This window comes from Malaclemys terrapin, chromosome 6 (assembly GCF_027887155.1).
Source record: "Malaclemys terrapin pileata isolate rMalTer1 chromosome 6, rMalTer1.hap1, whole genome shotgun sequence".
NCBI classification, from domain to species: domain Eukaryota; kingdom Metazoa; phylum Chordata; order Testudines; family Emydidae; genus Malaclemys; species Malaclemys terrapin.
This window is the reverse complement of record NC_071510.1, coordinates 41644260-41659224: the sequence shown is the minus strand read 5'-3', so window position 1 is coordinate 41659224 and position 14965 is coordinate 41644260. Positions and strand designations below refer to the sequence as shown.

The 14965-nt window shown below is 40.9% G+C and overlaps 1 protein-coding gene across 1 annotated transcript in view; it reads left to right on the top strand.

The window, feature by feature from the left end:
* Positions 1 to 2738: 2738 nt before the first annotated feature.
* The window catches only part of PUM3 (pumilio RNA binding family member 3), a 36902-nt gene continuing 24675 nt past the window's right edge, over positions 2739 to 14965 (top strand). Inside the window, exons 1-8 of the mRNA XM_054032527.1 lie at positions 2739 to 2830; positions 4152 to 4243; positions 5977 to 6156; positions 10606 to 10741; positions 11331 to 11406; positions 12345 to 12438; positions 12716 to 12782; positions 14133 to 14307. Of these exons, the coding sequence (XP_053888502.1) occupies positions 2739 to 2830; positions 4152 to 4243; positions 5977 to 6156; positions 10606 to 10741; positions 11331 to 11406; positions 12345 to 12438; positions 12716 to 12782; positions 14133 to 14307 (912 nt within the window). The remainder of the gene's footprint in view (positions 2831 to 4151; positions 4244 to 5976; positions 6157 to 10605; positions 10742 to 11330; positions 11407 to 12344; positions 12439 to 12715; positions 12783 to 14132; positions 14308 to 14965) is intronic.

Sequence of the window (14965 nt, the reverse complement as noted above, 5' to 3'; positions counted from 1 at the left end):
CAGCTTTGTGGCGATTTGAAGGTTGTTGCTTGGTCTGCAGACTGGATACACAAAGTACTGCTGTTTTCTCTGCGAATGGGATAGTCGTGCAAGAGATTCCCACTACACCAAGAAAGACTGGCCACTCTGACAGTCATTGGAGCCTGGGAGGAAAAGTGTTCAGCATCCACCACTTGTTGAATCAAGGAAGATTTTGTTACCACCCTTACACATCAAGCTGGGTCTGATGAAGAACTTTGTCAAGGCCATTGACAAAACACAAGCAGCTTTCAAGTACCTCCGTGGAAAATTTCCAAGGTTAAGTGAAGCTAAGATAAAGGAAGGTGTCTTTGTTGGTCCTCAGATTCGTGAACTTCTTCGAGATGATGCATTTGACCATGCACTGCGTGGCAAGAAAAAGACGGCATGGAAAGCCTTGCAGTTAGTGGCAATAAATTTTCTCAGAAACAACAAGGCAGACAACTACAGGTTGTTGGTGGAAAACCTCCTCAAGGCATACAAAAGCCTTGGTTGCAACATGTCACTAAAGATACATTTTTTGCACTCATCTAGATTTTTTTCCACCGAACCGCGGAGCAGTGAGCGATGAGCACGGCGAGCGATTTCACCAGGACATTGCAACAATGGAGAAACGCTATCAGGGCAAATGAAGCCCATCAATGCTTGCAGACTATTGCTGGACAGTGACAAGAGATGCTCCATTTAATGAATACAAGAGACAAGCCAAGAAGCGCCGAGTAGACACTGAATAGGACTAAACTATGTACATAATAGTTTTTTGCCTTTTGTTTCATAATAAATTTTATTTAGATAACCCTTTTGCTGATTTTTAAAGTGTTACATAAACAGGACAGGTGAAATATTATCATGTAAAGCAACCATAAACACATGAAAAGACCTAGGTATACAATTTATGATTAAAACTCTACTATCTACACAATATACATAGACATAAAAATGTAAAAACTTAAATATCTTAGAAACAGTAGCCAATCAGTTGTTTTAATTGTCATATTTGAATTCAGCACATCAAAATACATAATAAATAGCACATTTTATCTCTGAAGCAGACAACTTCTCAAAAATTGTAGACCAGTGTAATAGGCGCCTATATAAGAAAAAGTCCCCAAAAACAGGACTGTCCATTTAAAAATGTGACATCTGGTCACCCTAGCTAAGCATGACACAGCTGACGTGGGGGAAGGTAATGCTAAGCCACCTTTCCATCCCACCCTGAGACAACCAGGGACCAAAATCTCTCTCACTCACATACTTTCCCCATCTCTAAATGTTCATGGTGATAGGATGGTGTAGGGGAATCCTTAATTACATCTTTAAGATAGCTTACTAACTGCTTTGCAACATAAACCAGCTGGGGCTGAAGATCTAGCCATAAGTGGGTGAGTGAATTCCAAAGATCAGGAGAATGCCCTGCTAGCTACTCTCTTTCTTCTAAACCAAGGGGGCTACTTACTGTAACTATGGCAGTATGGTACAAAGGGGGTAGGGGGTGGCCTTAGAGATGCAGGCCCTGTTTAGTTCTATTGAAGGATTTATAGCTCAAAACCAATCTATATAAATAAAAATCCCTGCATCATAATAATACAGATATACTGATAGTTATAGCAGTGACCTTCTGATCAGTCAAAGGATACTAAGTATACAAGGTTCAGGGAAATCAAAGCAGCAGTTAAAAACTAAAACTGTATGAGTGACTTTATCTTCCCACATATTATATATGGGACATGTTTTAAATAAGCAACTTTTCACTAACTTTAATATTGCTCCTTGGAAGTGCTAGTTTTGGAACACCCAAGGGGAGAGCCTACTCTTACTTTAAGTAACATGCAACAGGTGGTTCAAGACCTGAGTTGACTCATTACAGAATATAGATTACAGTTATAATTAACTTCAGCACTGTTATGGGGGGGGGGGGGGGGGGGGAGGTTGTACCGGACCTGAGCACTTTGAAACAGTGATCTTTAGCAGGGGTTTTATTTTTAAAGAGAAATCTAGACAAAACAACTTAAAGTCAAAAGTAAGGACATTAAACTCCTTAGATTTTACACATAGGCCAGCATACCCATCACAAGCCCACAGCAGCATGGCACACCTTGCAACAGGAAAACACTGTGTGGTTAAATGGCAATGTTCAAAGAGTTCTTCAAACCATCCAGGGCAAAGAGAGACAGCCTCAGGTCAGCTCCCAGGTAGGCCCAAAGTGACACATGGGATGGAAGCGAGGGTGCTGGTGAGGTGCCAAGGAGTCAAACAGGCTCCCAGCACCGTGATACTGGGACAGTTTTTACAGTGGGGGCGCTGAAGGCGGACGCCATGTAGTTGGGGTGTTTTACTGCTTTACGCCAGGGGATGCAGGCAGCAGCCCCCCACCCCCTCCCGCCCGGCCCTCACTCCCCGCCTAGAATCCGCAGGTGCGCGCGGGCCTCGCTGCACCGCCCTGGCTGCACCTCCAGCGGGGCAGCTCCGACTCCCATCTGGCTCCGCCCGTGTCGGGGCTGTGGGCATAGAGCCCGACAGCCCCGCTGCTCGGCCCGGGCCTGCCGCAGCCGGAGGGTCTTGGGGGAGACGCGATCCCGTCCCAACACTGTGCCCGGGAGCGTGTACGGACATGGATGCCCCAAGCAGAACAACCCTCCCACTGTGATGATCCCAGCCCTTCCTGCTGCTTTATGGCAGCCTGCTCCGACGCTGTCGCGCTACTTCCGCTTGACTAGCCAATGGGAAACGCTCCGGTGACCCCCGCCCCCAAGCACGGTAGCCGTAAAGCAGAGGTGCGTGCAGAGGTTGCCGGGGTAGTGCACGTGTTTGGGTGAGTGGGGGCTGGAAGCCGCTGGGGGGAGCCGCCCGTTGTGGGGAGGGGTGGATCGCCCCAGCCCCTGTGACCTCCCGGCCCGACCGGCTCCACCGCGCTGGCGGGATCGCGGGGGCGGGTGAGGGGACGGGGCCCGCTGACAAACTCCGGGCTCCCGCGCTGCGCCTGTCCCGTCTGACGGGTGAAACCGCAGGTGGCCTGTGCGGAGTGTGCTGAACTCCTGCGGCTTGCAAAGCCCTTAATCGCCGGAGTCTGTCACCCCCGATTTCATCCCTCGCTCAGCGCCGCTCGTGCCTGGCTTCCTTGCCCACAAACATCTGGGCCTTGCCTCCTGCCCCTGTCCAGCAGGGCTCTGCCTTCTCCTACTTCACATCCCTCCTCGGTGCCTTGGGCAGCAGCCTCTAACAGGATTAATTTGGACAGATTCAATGAATGGATGGGGTGGCTATATCATTTTGAGCTTCTAATAAGTACACATTACTATTATAGCTTTATTGTACATTTTTAGGTTCCAGTCCAGTAAACACGTATGTGCTTAACCTTACTTGCATGCTTAAAGTTAAGCGCACACATTAATGATTGCAGGATAGAGAGGTTTTGTTTATGTTTCCTTGTCCTAGTCTCACTTCCTTACTTACATTTATTCTGACTCCTCAGTTTTAACTTAATTCTGTGCTCTTCAGGGCAGAGATCTTAAGGTGCCTACTGTACTCTTGGGCACAGTACAAATAATAAACACTTAGTAAACAAGGTTTTATATACAGTTTGCTTTTACTTCTGCCCCCATTCTGTATCTAACTTCAGGATCTGGACCTTTAAGAAAATAAATGATGTCACCCTAAAAAATGGAAGTACAGAACTTCCCAGTGATAAAACATAGCATTTATTTAGTGTTCAGCCTGATGTTATACAAAAAAATTCAAAAATACTCAGTTATAACATTTGATCATTTCTGTTAAAAATAGAGGTATTTAACGTGGAGAATTTTTGGTGGGAGGGAGAATGGCATTGATTATGAACATTATGGTATACTTAGGTAAGCAGTTGTAATCTTAGTTAAACTGGTTTGGTAATCAGATGCACAAATGATTACAAGAGAAATGAGAAACTAAATTTATAATGAGAAAAGTACCAGTTAGAGATACAAAACTATGAATTATTGCCACAGTCTTTTAGTACTTGTTTTCTTTTGTCAGTTCTATCATATAGCTTATGACAAAGGATTTCTTTTAAAGTTAGAGAAGTCATTATGCTCTTGAACTAAAACGGATGCATCCATTCATGGTCCCCAAGTCGTGCCTCTTTTTCTGTATTTCAGTGTCACTGCTATGGAAGCCAAAGGTAAAAAGAGATTCACGGGAAAAAATGGAAAAGCACCACAAAGAAAACATAAATTTAAAAAAGACAATGGTAAGACTGCAAAGAATAATATTTCATAAAACTGTTCTTATTGAAGGGTGGAGAATGCAACAGGTACAACAAACTCAAATTCATCTGCATAAATGGGTTAATCTTACAAACAATACATTAACTATAATTTTGAAAATGAGGAGCTGAGATGGCGCAAGTGGGTTAAATGTGCAAACCCTTCAACTTTGAAAATCTGATCTAAAATACTATATTGGGTTAAAATTGACAATGTTCTCATTTTAATCCACATTTTTCCAAATTGCCAACCATGCTGAAGAATGTAGTCACTTTGCATTCTCTGCTTAAGAGAGTCTCCCACTGGAATAACAATATTGCTACAAGATAGGATTGAGACACTTTAGAGAACTGTAGCTCAAGCTGGTGCTTGTCTCTTCACTTTCACATTCATGCATTGCCTATTTTTTATTAAATGTGAGGGGGAAAATATTCAGCATTATCACCAGATGGCAGATTAATTATATAAAGCTGTTTTACTGTGAAAATAACATGAATAATGAATATTAGCAAGAACAGAGTCCTTTATTAGGTTCAGGAAGCATAAATCTAAACAATTCATTGACAGTTATTTTCTTTAAGGCTATGTCTACATTGCACTTTTGTTGGTCAGGGGTGTGGAAAAAAACCCACACCCCTGACCAACAAAAGTTTTACGGATGAAAAGCGCCGGTGTGGACAGCGCTTTGTTGGCTACCACCACTCATTGAGGGTGATTTTATTTTGCTGGCAGGAGAGTTCTTTCCTGCTGGCGAAGAGTGGCTACACAGGAAACCTTAAAGGTATGCAGTGTAGGCATAGCCTAGGTTTAAAAAAAAATAAAAAGAACAAAACAACCTAATTGTGCAACTGAGAGAATGAGTTGTATATAAGATCTCTGTACTTTCTTTCCGTGCTTTAAGTGCCTACTTGCTTGCAATTTGTGCTGTCACTTAACTGAATACCACAGATATTTTACGTGTTTTTCTAGAGGCTTTTAATAAACAGAGCAATTTCCCCTCTTTTCTGTTAAAATGTATACATTTTGTATTCCTGTATTTTGCTGTCCTTGCTGTCAAACTGGACCTTCAGAAGGTTTGCAGACTTACCACAATTTGCTTTGCAACCATCACACAAAACATTTAGCCATTTTATGCCATTTGTGCCTGGTTGCTTTCATTGGTAGAAGTTTTCTGAGCATCCAAGAGTAAGCAATTACCATGTCTTGTATCTAGAGTCACCAGATACAAGCCAGAGATAAACTAATTGGTATAATGTGAATGGATGCAGGTTAGACTACTTGTGTTCTTCAAATAGTGTGTTTATAGATGTTTGCAGAACTGGGGCCTTAGATTTTGGAGGCAGTGAAACTCTTACTACGAATAAGGCAGCTTTGTTCCTTTAGAATTATCCTCTGTTCACCTTTGGAATTGCATTGCATCTATATGAAGGATTTAGGGCAAAAGTAGGAGAAGGATCATAAGGCTATGATGAAAAGGCCAGATGGGAGGGATATAAAATTGTTATAGATTAATAAGAATGCTGGGGGGCTTTTCAGGATCTGATTTTTCTTTTTTATTCTGTATCAGCATGCATGGATTTTGGTGTATTATGTACAATACTCTGATTGTTACAAAATAATTATTAAAACGTTTAATAGTGAATGAAACTTGGAAAATAATATCAGTTCTAGGATTGTGTCCTTTTCAATCTAATTCTTTTTTTTTTGTTGTGCACAGATTCTGGTCCACCTAAGAAGTTTCATAGCAAAGGAGGTGAAGAAGGAAAGCCTAAATTCAGATCCAAGAAGTCTGAGAAAGGAAACAAAAAACTCAAGGCAAGTGGGAAACAATTCAAGAGTAAGCAGCAACCAGAAAAGTTCACTAGAAAGAGAAAACTCCAGGAGGATAATGAGAATGGTGAGTATATTATTGTTGGTGTTTGTTTGTTTTACGTTTTTCTTTTGAAGTGATATATCATCTGTAAAGTATACTCTTACAATAAAACGGAAGCGTATTTTCTTTCAACAATATATATTCTAAAATATGTTAATAGATTAAAGTGGGATCAGGGTTATGCTATAATTGCCTTGAATTGTGTGAGATTGTATAATAGACATTTTAACAGTACGAGTTGATTGTTCTCTGTTGTAATCACCATAGGCATAAGTGACTAGGTCATGCCTATGCCCCTGTTATCCTGAGAACCCTATAGTAGAAATTTGAGATAGGCATGATCACAAATATATGTGGAACCAAACTGCTTGCACTGGAAATATGGAGGGAGAAAGGGATCGTCTTACTACTCTTTTCAATACGCTCCTACATTATCACCAACTTCCATAGTATTTCTAATACTAATAAAACTCTAACTATAAAAAATGCTTCTCTGTAGCACCCTATTGGACTTTCCATGAAAATGTTATTTCAGCCAATTTAAACTGATTACTATACAAGTCACATGATCCACAGTCTGTGGCAGTGAAAATTCCAGTTTAACATAGGCAGTCCACCAGTAAACTAAACTTATTGGCTAATTTCTTGGTATGATGGCATAAACCAGGGGTGGGCAAACTACAGCCTGGGGCCGTATCCAGCCCTCCAGATGTTTTAATCCGGCCCTCGAACTCCCGCCGGGGAGTGGATCTGGGGCTTGCCCTGCTCTGGCACTCCAGCTGGGGAGTAGGGTCAGGGGCTTGCCCCACTCGGTGCGGCTCCCAGAAGCAGCGGCACGTCACCCTTCTGGCTCCTATGCTTAGGGGCAGCCAGGGAGCTCAGCACGCTGCCCCCACCCCAAGTGCTGCACCCGCAGCTCCCATTTGCCAGGAACTGCGGCCAATGGAAGCTGCAGGGGCGGCACCTGTGGACAGGGCAGCACACAGAGTCACCTGGCCGTGCCTTTGCTAGGAGCCGGAGAGGGGACATGCCGCTGCTTGAGGTAAGTGCCGCCTGGAGCGGGCACCCCTGACCCCCTCATGTGCCCAAACCCTGTGCCCCAACCCTGATTCCCCTCCTGCCCTCCAAACCCCTCAGTCCTAGCCCGGAGCACCCTCCTGCACCCTGAACTCCTCATTTCTGGCCCCACCCCAGAGCCCGCACCCCCCAGCCGGAGCCCTCACCCCCTCCCGCACCCTAACCCCTAATTTTGTGAGCATTCGTGGCCTGCCATACAATTTCCATACCCAGATGTGGCCCTAGGGCCAAAAAGGTTGCCCACCCCAGCATAAACTGATGCATAATAGTTCGTAGTGACAAAGAGAACTTCAAGTATTAAATGACAGAAAAAGTCACAGCTTCAGTTTAATCATCTGCCTTTCAACCTTACTGATTATTTTTACACAGATCTGATAAAGGCAGTATGTATAGTGGGGCCATTTGGAGACCCTCTCCTTTTGAGGAAAGACCCCCCTTTGATACAAGAGCACCAGCTGCTGACTAACCACTGGTGTTGGTATCAAAATGTAAAAGTCATGAGTTTTTGTCTTGTATCATGCTTCTAACAATCGTAGCCAAAACTTGAAGAACAAGGGCTTTTCTTCTCCATTTGTACTGTTGGTCTGTAGGCCTATAGCATTTATTCACCAGTTCAATCAGTGTTTTATACTGGATGTTTCTGCATTTTTGTAAATTTATTTTTCTGTGTATGTGCATATACAGACACTTTTTAGTAAATATTTAGTTCTGTCACTATTTTAATAGTTTCATAACTCTGGTTCTGGTGTCTCTTAATGAGAGCAGTCATTTGATTGCTGCTTCCCACAGACGTACAGTTCTGCGGGTAAAGGTCTATCACAAATGAAGCATGGCTTAATAATTGAGGGAAACTGGAGGCTCATACAATAACATTAAAGTTCTGCTTTATAAGTTTTTTTTCACTGTTTTAACTTTGATTTAGTTTGGGGAATACTCCTATTTTTTTTGAAAGCTTTATAGAAATAGAGGTGGTGGTCGAATTAAATCAGAGTTACGTTGTTTTTTTTAATGGATTTTATCTTAAAACAACTGTAAGCCTCCAGTCTTGCTCATTCAAATTTCAAGCAACACTTCAGTTGTCACTAACTATATCAAGAGACTGACAGGTTTTCTATTAACTTTTCTCTTATTTGCTCACTTCTATTTTTTAAAAAATTAGTGATTTATTCTGAGACATAAACTGATTCTAAAATACTTTGTGTAAATTGCAGTCCTTTAAAAAAGGGAAGGCTTGGTATGTTGGAGAAAAATGAAGGGTGTAGTGCTAAACTGTTAAACAATTTATTGTTGAGAGAGAGCACGTTTAAGTCACCCATTCTGTTGGGCTTCAATTGAACAGTGCTGGTTAGCATGCCTTACCCCCTGACTTTTCACTTCTAGGAATCTGTATTGTATATAGTGATTAATTTTGCTACGAGATGATTAAAGCTAAAAGCAAACATTAGTCAACTTTTTCTGTACCTTGAAGTTCATTTATGACATTTCATATGAAGAATCCTTTTAAAGTAATAATCTTGCTGTGCAGCAGTCTTTAGCCATTGTATAGTAAAAGCTCCTAATGAATCCCACTGAATGAAAGGATTAAGCATGCAAGAAGGCTTTACATATAAAGTCGCAGTGAGTAATTGTTAGAGCTGGTATACTTAAATCTATAAATGAACTCATCTGTCGAGAATCTTTTTTTGTTCTCCTCCAGTGCTTTACATACTTGAAAACCTCTTGAACAGATCCCAGTAAAAGACATTAACATGTTAATAGGAACAAATTTTAAAAGAGACAAAATCTGTGTATAAGAACAGTTGTCATTTATGAGAGGGCAGGAGATCATAAACTGATTGTGCCCTTTAGTTTCACATTTTTCCTCTTTTGAATGTTTATTTTTTATCTACATTCCTTCATAAAAGGAGGGTGCCAGTGGTAATGATCAGAGGCAGATGTAGTGTTTGCAGTTGGGAATGTATTCTTTTCTAGCACAACATTTTTGAATTCTGACAGTTTATCTCAAGGATGTGAAAGGCAAGAACCCCACCAAGTTTAACTTTTGAGGGTATATACTCCTTGTTATCTAAGATATCACAAACAATTGGTGATTTAAGTTATATTTGTGTGTTAAAAAAATAAATAAATAAATAAATTCAACTCTCCCACTTTTTGGGAGTGAGGAGAGAAGGGGGGATATGTTGAGTCATTAGAGGGGCTGTAGGTGCAATCTGGGTCAGAATTCATCCTGTTAAGACTTTAACTTGTCAAAGCTTTCAGAATAATCTGGCAGTTGTCTTGCTCTTCCAATATCTGATATCTCCCAGGCAGAAGCTGCCAGTCCTAGCAAGTCACCAATGATGCAGTTCACAAAGGGGGCTACAGCTGAGCATTACAGTGCCTAACTATTAGACTACCTGCCGCCTTGTGGAATTCACAACCCAAAATTAGGTAGCCAGGTTCCATATACAATGCAGGGGGAAAGTTAGGTGCCTAAAAAGGGGGATTTACAAAAGTCATCATGCTGAGGGTGGAGCTGCCTAAGCTAGCCAATAGGAAATGCGGAGGATGGGGTTTGGTCTAAGCCCTGCTCCTCAAAAGGAGTTAGGTGCTTAAATCCAGGCCAGAGGATGGCACCTCCCTCCACTCATGATTCACAGCAGTGAACTTTCACCTGGAGTAGGCACTTAAGCCAGGGCTCAAGAAGAGCCCAATAGCCTAGGGGCTAGAACGCTTGCCCAGGATGTAGGAGACAATCTCCAGTTGCCCAGGGTTCAGTCTCAACTCTGGCTGAGTTGGAGTAGGGACTTAAACCCAGGTCTCCCACCTCCCAGATGAGTTCCCTAATTTGAGGTATTCTGTAGTAGATCTCTCTTAACCTCTCCTATTGAAGATGTATGAATGCTTCAATATTCAGAGAGTTACAGACTATACCTGGGAAGTGGGAGACAAGGTACCAGTCCCTGCTCTAATGAATACTGACCACCATCACTACATCCTTCATTTTGTGTGCAGCCCCGTCAGATAGATGTGCTTTTAAAGCAGCCTCCTAGCATGTTTATTCGATCAGTGCCTGTAGGTGAAGGTTGTGAATCCCCATCCCACCAGGGGTGAGGCATGATTCCCACTTTTATCAGTGGAAACATAAGCTTCTACAGTTAGGTGGCAGCTGAGCAGGGGTTTTGTGAATGCCACTGGCATTTTGGTCTTAGTTTAGTACCTGTGAATCCCACCCAAGTGTTTAGTATGTATTAACCCTTTCAGATTAGCTAGCTATGCAGTCAGGGGTAGATCCTCAGCTCATGTCAATTGCCATAGCTCTGTTGACTTCATTGGACACCAGTTGAGGATCTGCCTCCCAGTCTCCAATAGAAGACTATTACTTTGTTATAAACAATGTTTTGTTTTTATCATCAGGGTCGGTACCTAAGAAGCCTAAATGGGATGATTTAAAAAAGAAAAAGAAGGAATTAAAACAGAGCAGACAACTTAATGACAAAACAAATTATGATGTAATCATCAAATCAAAACAAATATGGGAAAGTGTGAGAAGGTAATAATGGCTCTATTATGTTTTCTTTCATACAGCTCTTTTTAATTAGTACTCATGCAGTGGTGAAGCGTTGCTCATTCTGTCTTGGTACTTTCATGAATGGGTATGCTTGTATTTCTCCAAGTAAATTTAATGAATAGATTATAATTTAATTAGCTTGAATTAGAATTCTCTGGAGGTCTCAAGTTAAATTTTGATGGCTGACAGTAGAAATAATCTTGAGGCACCTGGGTTGATCTTGGTAAAAATGTACAATAATAATAATAAGTGGGCATAAATTAAGGGGAGATCATTTAGATTAAGATAATTTGAGGCCTGAGCCTGTAAAATGCTCAGGACCTTAAAGTCCCACTGGCTGAGGCTCTTTGAAATTTTATGATCTGCCCTTACACTTAGGGAGTGAAATATACTTATGCTTCTGGCCAGGACTTTCATAAATGGATACCTAAATGTGGACTTGTGGGAGCTCATTTTTTAAAAAAAATTTTGGCCGCCTAGCTTTTTAGCTCATGACTTCCAGTTATTTTTGTATTTCCAAAAAGCTGCTTTCTCATCTAAGATTCTCCTGCTTGTCTGTTTTTGTTTGTAGGAAAAACTGTGACAAAGAGAAGCGAGAGAAGCTAATAAATGAACTACATAAACTGCTTCAGGGGAAAATTAAAACTGTAAGAAAAATACAGTAACACACGTAATTAAAAATCAGTGGGCAAGTTGATAAACCCCTTTTTGTGTTGCACTAAATGACCTTGTGAACTATACAATACAACTCTGTTTATCCAGAAGCTACAGGGGACGTTGAAAATATCCAGATAGAACAAGGTTTCAGTGAATGAAGAAATTGGGTTTGAAAAGGTTGCACTCTGTGCTCCCAGTCTTTTAGGATAATAGTGCCAGGAAAACTTTGCTGATAAGCTGGCTTTAAAGGGGACTTGTTAGCCAGCATTCTAATCTCTAAAATTCCCATTGGATGTAAGTGAACTTTGGTTAACTTGCAGTTTCAGTAAGAGTTGTAGTTAATGACCTGGTGCACATTTCTACCATTACATTTTAAATACTAACAGTCTCATTATTTTTACTTCATTTTTGGGGTGTTTATGTTCACTGTGTATTGTAGTGAAGCATAGTCAATTGTTGGGTTTTAAAGTGAATTGAAATTGTGGCTGCTCGGTGCTGCCTACTGTGTTAGGTTGAGCATCCTGATCATATCGTCTTCTGCTAGGGTGAGACTGCGTGACTGTTGTCCCTGTGAGAGTCTCAAGAAAACAGGATGTGCATCTCATGGGGCTGTTCCAGTCAATAAAATATTCAATATTTTTGGTACATATTTACAGATGATCACAAAACATTCCATTGCCTGCAGTAGCAGGTATTGATTGTAGTCTGTTTGGTAAAGAAATACTGGAGCAATGAAAACTGTTAAAACTACACTTAGTTTAAAACTTGTTTGTTTCTTTATAATGTATTTTATTTATATAGCATCTATTTACCATAGCATCCTATGTGCTGCATAAAACTATACTCTTAACAGTAAATATGTTAAAATAATCTTTTGCTATGTAATGTCACGCAAAAGGCTGGGATAATAAAAATGTTTATCTTACAGATGGCATTTGCACATGACTCAACTCGAGTTATCCAGTGTTTCATTCAGTATGGCAATGACAAGCAAAGACAAGAGACATTTGAAGAATTAAAAGGTATTTTTCCTCTTTATATCGTATTTGCTTTGGAAATTGGCACTGTTTTGTATAATGTAGCTCTCCTTAATGTATTTCTTTGCTCCCAAAACTCTATTGGTACACATGTTTGAGTTACTTTTTTCTCTTTAGGTGTCACTTTCTGATAAATTAATTCCTGCTTGAGTGCAAAAGGTCACTGAGCAATGGCTTTTAGTTTTGTGTTGTAGGAAAGTAAACAAACACGCAATTTCAAGAGGTGATAAAAACTAACTGCTCTTTTTCTTTTCCTCCCCAGATAGCCTGCTAGAATTGAGCAAATCCAAATATTCCAGAAATATTGTAAAGAAGTTTCTTATGTATGGGTGGGTATGAAGAAGTAAACCAGCTTTTATATTTTTTTTCTTACATATGTTGTTAATTTTGGAATGTGAATGTACTTCTTTATTATTAATCTGTGTATCATGAATAATCGCTTTGGCCCAGGCTGTCCCCTCCATGTGAAATTATCTTGGTAGTGTATTTGGGAGTGAGGATTGCAAACTACCTGCTGTCCATAATACAGTCTCCTTGTCACAGGGTAGGCTTTCTCTTCTCAGAAATTCTGAACAGCAAATACAAAAACAGACTACAAGGGCAAAAGAGGGGGAAAAAACCACTCTCAAAACAGTCCCTTGTTCAGTGTATAATAAAGTCCTACAAAGATATGCCCTTCCCTTTGTCAAGGTTACAGTAGTGCAGAAAAATGTCCTCTCTCTCTCCCCCTCCCACCTCCCCCGCAGAGTTTATCCAAAGTCTCCTAAAATAAATGTGCACCCCTACTGTGGAACAAGTTGCTTTCTGTTTGTCCATAGCTTGCTCTGCCCTTGCTCTGGTAGACAGACTGTCACTGGTCATTTTCTTCTTCTCTTTCCTTCAACTAGGTTTATGGAGCTTAGCTGTGGCGTGACCTAGACTTAAAACTTAGGTTCACATAGCTACGGGGCTGATGGGTGTGAAAAATCCACCTCCTGAGCGATGTAGCTCTGCTGACCTAACTGCTGGTATAGATGCAGCTAGGTTGATGGGAAGAGTGCTTCCATTGCTTTATCTACCATCGCTTGGGCAGGTTTCCTACAGTGACAGAAAACCCCCTTCTGTCTCTGTAATCTGCATTTGCACACAGGGTTATGCTGACTAGCTGTGGCACCTGTAGTGTAGGTATGGCCCATGTGCTCCTCACCCTTTCCTCTCTGCTTCTACACTATTGCAGAGCTGACAGGAAAACAAAAGGTTGAATGAGAATGCCTAGATGGATCCAAGACACAGCCACCTACAGGCACCAGATGACTCAGATGGTTAACACACCCCATCAACATACCTATTCAGTCCACACATTTCCAAGCAGAGACTTTAAGTTGCAGTTAAAGGCGCTTGCAGCACCATTAACTGATGGTGGGCTCCCTTTATATCTGTGGATGCCAGTGAGAAGCTCAGGGGGACTCAATTGCAGCACTACTGTTACCACCATAGACATGAGCTTTTTGTTCGCTTTTCTAACTGTATTTTCATAGTAGGTGTTTAGTTAAGGTCCCAGGTGTAGATGCCTGTCTTTGTTGTATTATTGTGCTAATACTTAATCACTTAAATATATACATTTCCAAAAATAAAGCTAATAACATCTCTTTTCCGTAATCTCCTCTCTCTCTTGGTGTCCATCTTCACACATGGTACAGAACAAAACCACAAGTTGCAGAAATAATTAAAAGCTTTAAAGGTGAGGTAAAAAAAATGCTTCGTCATTCTGAAGCATCTGCTGTGGTAGAGTATGCATACAATGATAAAGCCATTCTGGAGCAAAGGAACATGCTAACAGAAGAGCTCTATGGGAATACGTTCCAAGTTTACAAGGTAACGTTTGGTCCTTCCTCCACTTCTAGTCTATGATATTTTATTCATGGTGTTACTGTGTCATTCCCCTTATCTGCTAGTCTTAAATTAATTTATGTCCTGAAGGATGGCCCACCCGTAAACTTGTTTTTCATGTTTCAGATTAATGGTTAACAGCACATTTTCCATTATATATTAGTGGGTTTTTGCTTTCGTTTAACTTAGGCTGGGATTTTTCAAAGGAGCATAAGTAAATTGAGCACCCAAATCCCTCAGGCTCCTTTGAAAATCTCATCCCTCATTGACTTAACTGTCTTCCCCATCATCCTATTCAACACCAAATCTATTATGTAAGTGACAAAAGTAACCTTTTAACTTGTCCAATGTGAAGTCTGTAAATTAACCTGGAGTCGAAAATGCTAAGCATTTAGAAAATAACATTTGAGAGAAATTTTGCTTCCTGACACAAAAATCTATTAGATATATACAGAAAAATTACTACTTGCCTTTACTACTCTGATTCAGATGCATTTAAATTTAAGAAACACTTATCTTCTGGGTCAATAGGATTTATTTTCCCTTGACAAGTCATCTTTTTATTTGTGTTACTAAAATCTTTTGCGTCATCCTCAGAGATGTGCATATTTCCCCCCAGGCTATGAATACATAATGTTAGCTG